The sequence below is a fragment of the Cyprinodon tularosa genome, unplaced genomic scaffold (assembly GCF_016077235.1).
Source record: "Cyprinodon tularosa strain WSP-4 unplaced genomic scaffold, ASM1607723v1 ctg360, whole genome shotgun sequence".
Taxonomy (NCBI): Eukaryota; Metazoa; Chordata; class Actinopteri; order Cyprinodontiformes; family Cyprinodontidae; genus Cyprinodon; species Cyprinodon tularosa.
This window is the reverse complement of record NW_024039075.1, coordinates 914,430-923,464: the sequence shown is the minus strand read 5'-3', so window position 1 is coordinate 923,464 and position 9,035 is coordinate 914,430. Positions and strand designations below refer to the sequence as shown.

The 9,035-nt window shown below is 38.1% G+C and overlaps 1 protein-coding gene across 1 annotated transcript; it reads left to right on the top strand.

The window, feature by feature from the left end:
* The first annotated feature begins 253 nt into the window (after positions 1-253).
* Positions 254-5,923, top strand: LOC119790321. Its single transcript, XM_038295836.1, has 5 exons — positions 254-688; positions 2,330-3,263; positions 3,358-3,519; positions 3,612-3,704; positions 5,393-5,923. The coding sequence occupies exons 2-5, from the start codon at positions 2,346-2,348 to the stop codon at positions 5,720-5,722; spliced, it is 1,503 nt and encodes a 500-aa protein (XP_038151764.1). The 5' UTR covers positions 254-688; positions 2,330-2,345; the 3' UTR covers positions 5,723-5,923.
* The last annotated feature ends 3,112 nt before the right edge of the window (positions 5,924-9,035 follow it).

Sequence of the window (9,035 nt, the reverse complement as noted above, 5' to 3'; positions counted from 1 at the left end):
ATCTGTCTGTTGTGGTGAATGCATACAAAGCTCTTGGTTTAAAGGGTTTGTTATTTTTTCTTGTACCCCCACTGATAAAACAGAAATCTTGGTCACAAAAATTGCAGCTGAATTGAGATTCCTCCTCAGGGTGGCAGAACACTCTCGTAGAGATGAATATCTCTGTGTTCAAGAGAGGCCTACATTGTTAAAAGTCATACTCTCAATTAGTTATCATAACGTTTTTCTATAAATTACTTCCAATTAACATAATGAGTTTTGTAATTTCAACTTAATTTTCTGAGTTACTGGCATTTCAACTCGAGGATGTGAGTCAGTTCAGTGAAACATAAATTTAAATGTCTGAACATAACTTGACAATCTGAGTTTGAAAAAAGGTAACCGGATCTTATAAAAACTGATCACCGCTGGCAATATTAATGCGAGACCCAAATAGTGCCGGAAATTCGCTCTTTATCTGATAAGGGACTAAATATGATATAAGATTTTGTCAGACTTTATAAAGTTATCCATCCCAGTTAGAACTGCATATTAAATGAAGAAGAGGAACACCACCTGACCACATTAAGGACGTCGAAAGCGAAGTCGTGGATGAATACCATTTTTCAAAGACCTCAGTACAAAAGGCGTTCAAATTCTGCGGGACATTTTTTGGAAATACGAAGCGAGCTGGAGTCATAGAAATAAGGTAAGATTCATTTGTCTTTTTTTTTGATAATGCCACCCATTTTTAAAATATGTTAAGAGCTAAAGGTTCTCTGTTACATGTTTAAACACAGTACATAAAACAACAGCTTGCTAATTGTCGAGGGCAGGAGTTAGTTAATGCAGTTGAGCCTAGCTAAACGCAGTATGCTACTCGGTTGTGCTTATGAACTTTTCTTAAGAGAAAATGCAAGCAGCTACCACGATTTTGGTATCGTACACTTCCTCAGAAACACATATGTGGCGCTTGGTCAAAGTTTTGCATTGACGTGCTGACTGCAGGTGAGTTAGCGGCTTCGGGAAAGGCTGTGCGTCTGTATTTAGTCGTGTTTCTTGTCAGTAACCCGTGTCCTTTGTTTAATGTGTTGGCGGGCACCTGTGTCCCGTTTCTGGTTGCCGGTCTTGTGCGAAATTCTGTTTCCCCGTGAAAATCTGTTCCCGCTTTGTCGGGAGCGCGCATTGCAGCCAGAGGGGCGGATCTGTCCATTCTCAAGGCGCTCCTGATTATTTTTCGGTAAAAACAGCTCATATAATCATCTCAACTTTGTATCATCCATTTTAATCGGTTGCTCTTTTTAAAAAATTGTAAAATAATTACATTAATGAGGTCCTCTTACGCTGTTTTGTTTTGTTTTTTAAACGCAAAGAGAATCTGTATTTCTCCAACTTTTGTCCCTTCAGCCTGACAGAAATAAACGTCAGTCACCGAACACAACAACACGTAGTGTATTTTTAATTTTTCATTGCTGATATAAGAGGATGGAAACTGGCTGATAGCAGGGCACACAAATTAAGACGTCCTGTGAAGATGAGAGAAGAATTTCTGGTTAATCACCTTCTAATGTAAAATATGACAGATTACTGGATTAAGGACATTTATAGTATACCACATCACACATATCAATTTTAGAGAAATTGGAAACAGTTGCTCTTTATTTCCCAAAGATATGGGAGGAGAGGAGAGAATGGATGTTTCAGCTTACTGAAATATTCTGTTCCCCCTCCATAACAGGGGAAGAAATTAATTTACCTGCAAGTCTTTAACTGTGCTTCTTCCCCTAACCACCAAGAACAAATCCTGTGGATTTGGTCATATTTACTGGTTATATGCAAAAATTAAAGGGGGGGGAACAGATTATTTCAGCTGCCTGAAATAATCCGCAGGATTTGTTCTTGGTGGTGAGGGGAATAAGCACAGTTAAAGACTTGAATGTAAATAAATTTTTTCCCCTGTTATGGAGGGGGAACAGATTATTTCAGGCAGCTGAAATATATGGTTCCCCCCCTTTAATTTTTGCAGATCTTTGAATTTCAAAGATTTGCCTTGCCCCACAATGCTGTTACTGATTATCTTTAATGTTAAAATACTTTTTTGTTTTGTTTTTTCATAGATTTATTTTAATCTTATTGTTATATTGAGTAACAAGTTAAGTTAATTGATAAAGTAAACATTTTTTTTTACTATTAAAGTGCAGCCCCCATTTAGTCAGTGATGATTCCTTTAAATTGTAAAACCTTGTGTTATCATTAATCCAATATTTTGTCTCGTCTCCTCATGAATGTAGTGTCTTGTCACTGTACCAGAGGCTCTTATTCTTAACGTGCAAATTTTTCTATTTTTCAGGTCTAAGTTGTCTACAATGCTGCTGCGTGTCATAGTTTCAGAAAGTGAAATCAGGCGTCTTTCAATTGAAGACATCCCCTCAAGTGTTGAGAAACTGTACCAGGTGTTACGAACCAACCTTGCCTTAAGAGGAGGATTCATTTTGCAGTTTGAGGATCCTGATTTCAATAATCAGTTGTGCAACCTAACGGACATCAAAGACCTTCCTGTTGACCGTGCAACTTTGAAAGTATTGTTCACAGCTGATGACTCCACGGATTCTACACTGGACACTGGAAGCCTCTCTTCTCCAAGTAGTGCAGATTTTGTTAAATGGCCTGACTCCTTCCCGATTCCAAAGTTTTCCCATGATGTGGAGCTGCAACTGAAAGAAGCTAATTGTAGATATGCTAAGGATGGATCTGTGATGGTGATTTCTAAAACTTTGAAGACTAATATCCTTGACACACTTGCAGACTGTATGTCAAAGATTACTGCTTATCCTGACAGGCAACACTATGAAAATGTGGCCAAAACACTGGTGGAAAGGCATCCCTGTCTGCGAGACCCAGGGTCAGAAAAGGGATGGTACTCATGGTTTCACAGTCTGAAATTCAAAATGGGAAACTACAGGCATAAATTAAGCTCAGCAGGATGCCCTGAGGTGGTCATAAACAAACGAAAATCTGGAAGTTCAAAAGGGGAAACTGTCAAAAAGTCAAAGAAGGGGGAGGTGAACTACTGTCCTGATCCACCTGAAGGACAGAGTCCTGAAAACATGGAGGTGAAGCGCAAGATAATGGAGGCTGAAATGCAGAAGAAAGACCCAAATCATCAGCTGATTGAGGATTTGATGGTTTCTACATTTTCTCAGCGTAGGAAAGACATTGTAGGAGATCAACCACACATCACAGAGCTCATGTCCCGATGGCCTGCTCTGTTCCATGAGAGACAGGTAATCGCACATCTGAATTAGTTTCACCAAGAGATTTAGTGATTTAATACTGAGTTAACTGTGTCCTGATGAGTTTTATATTCTATCACCTCAGATTAGGGCAGAATTTACAAGAATCGTCACCACAGACCTTCTGAAATCTTTTGTTGACGGACTTGATGGCCTGGTTCTGAGACTGCTGGAGGTCTACAAGGCAGCAACCAAATCTGGGAAGAAGCAGCCACTCAAAGACATTTTGGACTGCCTTGCAAAAGATGTAAGCAGAACTGAAGATGGCTAGAAAACTAGGCATAATTTGTTATTTTTGTTAAAATATATTCATCTTACTGCATGTCTTATCTCTTACAGGACACGAATGAAAGGAGAAGGGCTGCTGCTCTGCTTGGTTTGCCACGCTACATATCTGGGGAAGATCCATCAACTGTCATCAGGATGTGTGATGTAAGACTAACAAATGTTATTACAAAAACTGTTTACATATTTAATTATTCCTCTTTCTTGATATCATTTCTTAAAAGTCTTTTTGTAGCATTTGTGTTTGCAAAAACTTATTTTTAGTCCTTAAAGGAGAAGTTCGGTTTTTTACACTTTTAGCCCATTTTCTGTAGTGTCCAGGATGAAATCGAATGATCGACACCAAAATTTTGACAATTGGTCCTGTCTCTGCTTTTTTGGCTCATTTAGAATCAACCCCTGGCTGCTTTAGAATGGCTAGCATAGAGCATGTCCTATAATGTCCTTAAAACAACCTTAAACGTTCTTTTTTTTAAATATGCTACTCACCGGGTCGTCAGCGCTGTTCAATGACGTTCCAAAAAAAAGTTCGTGAAGAAAAAACGTTCCTGTAGTGTTTTATTTAGCATTTTGTAAATCCCATTGAGTTCTGTAGGAATAGTCAATATTCCGCTGCCACCGGAAACGGAAATGGGGCCTGTTTACACAGTTGTAGTCTTTTCGCTTCACTCTGTGTACTCCGACGTCGAGAATCAAGAATCCACCTTTCGTATTCCATTTTCAGAGTTTTTTAAAGTGTTTAACAGAGACGTTAGCACCTCGACGTCGGAGTACACAGAGTGAAGCGAAAAGACTACAACTGTGTAAACAGGCCCCATTTCCGTTTCCGGTGGCAGCGGAATATTGACTATTCCTACAGAACTCAATGGGATTTACAAAATGCTAAATAAAACACTACAGGAACGTTTTTTCTTTACGAAACTTTTTTTGGAACGTCATTGAACAGCGCTGACGACACGGTGAGTAGCATATTTTAAAAAAAGAACGTTTAAGGTTGTTTTAAGGACATTATCGGACATGCTCTATGGAAGCCATTCTAAAGCAGCCAGGGGGGGATTCTAAATGAGCCAAAAAGCAGAGACAGGACCAATTGTCAAACTTTTGGTGTCGATCATTCGATTTCATCCTGGACACTACAGAAAATGGGCTTAAAGTGTTAAAAACCGAACTTCTCCTTTAAGAGACATTACTTCCTGTTTACTACAGCCATGCATAACATCAAATTCTGATGTAATTACTTTGTCTATCATGATTGATTTTGCTCAAAGCCACTTGATGGAAACATGCCTGATTTGCATTTTCCTTAATTTCTTTTGACATTTTAAGAATTTGATGATAAAAAAAAATACATTAGAATGGAAACATTTCTAGTGTCCTACATTTTTAGAATAATTTCAGCACTTCACAATGGGGGTTTTTAATCTGCCATACACTGTGCTCATGTGCATGAAAATACAAGTTCTGTGGATGAAAAAAGTTTGTCAAAAAGGAGGACTACCTGATGACAAAGTAAAGTGCTGAAAATATGTTGAATATGTACACATAAACAGGCTTTTTTTTCAGGTTGGACTTATTTTCAATGTCTAATTCTTCTGGATGTTTGCCTCATCCACAACAGTGGCCTGTTTCATTGCCATTATGCTCTATGCTTTGTCAAACTGGGAGTGTGTCAGGTTATTCTGACTGAACAGAAGTGCATCATACAACCCCACAAGTGTCAAAACATGCAGATTGTTAAACCTCACAATAGCATAAAAACTTGCAGTTTAAAAATAACTGAGTATTTACATTCTTTACTTACACACAAATGTCATTATTTCTTTTCTATTTTTAAGGCTCATGCTGATATTCTGGATGATGCCATGAAGGGGATGCAGGTCGGTCTTCTGATTGCCTGTGAAGGTAGTGAACAGGGGGCCATCCCACACGAGGTCTTCGACGTGGCAGTTGTGGTGGAGGAGACTATTGTGCTTCACAATATTAAAGATGTGACAGTTGGCTTTGCTATGATTATGGGTGTCATCTACTGTATCAATCTCAAGTATCCAAATGACATGAAGTATTCGTTGGAGTTTCTTCAGAGAGTGGTGATGAAGATCAGTCCAGACCAGGCCTCAGCTCGAGTACATGGTTTGAGAAACAAACTCCTGAGGTACAAACTGTAACATCTGGTATGTTTACAGTTTTGTTTTCTTAAATAAGAGTTCCTGTAAGAATTTGTTCAGTTTGTTCTATGCACTAAATGTTAATACTAATGGTTATGCACTAAAACATTTAGCATTGTGCTGAATCTGTGGAAAAACCTCTCAGGATTTTTGTGAGTTTGTTAAAACACTGATCATTTTGCACTTTTTGGACAGTTTTTGAGAGATGGTAGCTAGTTGTATTGACTTTGGACTGCTACTGTTCAACGTGGTTAAAATGTTTTGTAAAATAATGGTCTATATGGAGGACTGAAACTCGCCAATAAAATGCACTTAAAATGCACCATACCTCACAAATTTTTTACAATAAAACTTTAGGTAGAGTTCATAATTGGTGCCTTTTAAGTGCATTTATTGAGATTTATATAAAAAAATATTTCTGTTTGTCAAAAAATGTATTTCTGATTTGGTCCTTCAATAAATGTTAAAACTTCTGCTTGTCTCGAAAAAATGTTTTCTTTTTACACTTGATTTAAGGCTTGTCTCATATTTGATAGAGAAAGAAAAATGTATAATCTGAAATGGAAGCGTATTGGTGTAATTATTTTTAGAAAACTGGTAAACTTGGCATTGTTAGTGGAGAAAGTGAGCAATATTTGGAAATGTTAGTTTACTTAAATTGCAATTTGAAGTTCAGTAGCTGCCTTAAACTCTTGAGTTAAATTAACTCAAAAAGGGAATTGGTATGAATACAGTTAGTCAGTTTAACTTTAAAATGAGAGTTGAAAGTATATATAATTGTTTGCTACTTCAACAAAATAAAACAAGTTTTTTTTTGAATGGATAACTTAACTTTGCAAGGCCTTTAAACTTGGAGTATGAAGTTCATACAACTAGTAGTCATTAGTTAGACAAGTGGTATAACTTAATTATTTTAGTTCAAATAGAATATGATTGTAATTTTACTTGACAAGAGTACTCAATTTATAAAGAATGAATAATGTTCTATAGTTAGTCATTTCAACTTATGGTATCATATTTAATCAATGAATTATCAGCAATTGAGCTACTTTTCTAGCTTGCCATCCTAAGTTGGAAAAAAACATTATTTCAAGTTGTGTTAACTTGTGCTTTTAAGGCAGCTGCTTAACTCAAGTTTTTAAGTTTAACCACCCTAATTATTTTTACAGTGTATAAGAGATCTGCTAATCGCTAAGGAGGGTCGGATCTGTTCCAGATGCCCACTGGACATCTCCCTCTGGAGTTGTTTCAGGCACATCACTCTGGGAGGAGGCCCATGGCATGGCCAATGGCACACTGCAGAGACTATTTTTCTCTGCTGGCCCTTGAACACCTCTGGCTTCCCCCAGAGGGCTTATTGGAGGTGGCTAGTTAGAGGGAAGTCTGGGCTTCTTTGCTGAGACTGCTTCCCCCACAACATGGTCCTCAATAAATTTGACCGTTATTGTTTTTAAAAGTAGGCACTTTTGCCTTCGGATCACCATGACAGTTGGTAATGTTAGGAATGAGGTGCAAAACAATGCAGTTGAAAAGTGAGGGCTACGAAAATCCATCAATCAATTGGTCATTGATGGAATGTATTCTGTAATCTCTTCAGAAAAATGGAGTCTGATAAACACACTTTAAAAATGTCCTGTTCCTTATACTTCTCAAATGGAGAACCCCCACTTCTTTCAGCCTCTAACTGCAGCATCTAGCAGAATGCTCTGCTGGGCAATTTATTCTTCTAAGTTAAGTAGAGCAAATAAAAGCAAAAATAAATGAGACATATTCTTTGATGCGGACATGGGGATAATCTTGATAAATAATATAATGGATCCAAACAACTACCAATGACTTTACAGCAACAGTTTCTTTTAGTTAATTTCAACAAATGAGGATTTGTGATTGCGTTTTAAAAGAAACAGTGGAACCTGTAATGAAAAACTCTAGTTAGCAACATATTTAATGTTTCATCTGACATAAAGTTTGATCTACCAAACACACCTCCAGCATCCTTTTACAATTTTATTGAAAAATGCTTCTTAATCCTTTCTATTAAAATAAAAAAAATATACAGGTGCTGGTCATAAAATTAGAATATCATGAAAAAGTAGATTGATTTCAGTAATTCCATTTAAAAAGTGAAACTTGTATATTATATTCATACATTACATACAAACTCATATATTTCAGATGTTTATTTTGTTTAATTTTGATGATTACAAATGACAACAAATGAAAATCTCAAATTCATCATATCAGAAAATTAGAATATTACTGAAGACCAATAAAAACAAAGGATTTATAGAAATGTTGGCCAACTGAAAAGTATGAACATGAAAAGTATGAGCATGTACAGCACTCAGTATTTAGTTGGGCCTCCTTTGGCCTGTATTACTGCAGCAATGCGGCGTGGCATGGAGTCGATCAGTCTGTGGCACTGCTCAGGTGTTATGATAGCCCAGGTTGCTCTAATAGTGGCTTTTAGCTCTTCTGAATTGTTGGGTCTGGTGTATTGCATCTTCTTCTTCACAATACCCCATAGATTTTCTATGGGGTTAAGGTCAGGAGAGTTTGCTGGCCAATTAAGAACAGGGATACCATGGTCCTTCAACCAGGTACTGGTAGCTTTGGCACTGTGTGCAGGTGCCAAGTCCTGTTGGAAAATGAAATCTGCATCTCCAAAAAGTTGGTCAGCTGCAGGAAGCATGAAGTGCTCTAAAACTTCCTGGTATGTGGCTGCGTTGACCCTGGACCTCAGAAAACACAATGGACCAACACCAGCAGATGACATGGCACCCCAAACCATCACTGACTGTGGAAACTTTACACTGGACTTCAAGCAACGTGGATGAAGTGCCTCTCTTCTTTTCCTCCAGACTCTGGGACCTTGATTTCCAAAGGAAATGCAAAATTTACTTTCATCAGAGAACATGACTTTGGACCACTCACCAGCAGTCCAGTCCTGTTTCTCTTTAGCCCAGGCAAGACGCTTCTGACGCTGTCTGTGGTTCAAGAGTGGCTTGACACAAGGAATGCGACAGCAGAAACCCATGTCTTTCATACGTCTGTGTGTGGTGGTTCTTGAAGCACTCACTCCAGCTGCAGTCCACTCTTTGTGAATCTCCCCCACATTTTTGAATGGGTTTTGTTTCACAATCCTCTCCAGGGTGCGGTTATCTCTCTTGCTTGTACACTTTTTTCGACCACATCTTTTCCTTCCCTTCGCCTCTCTATTAATGTGCTTGGACACTGAGCTCTGTGAACAGCCAGCCTCTTTAGCGATGACCTTTTGTGTCTTGCCCTCCTTGTGCAAGGTGTCGATGGTCGT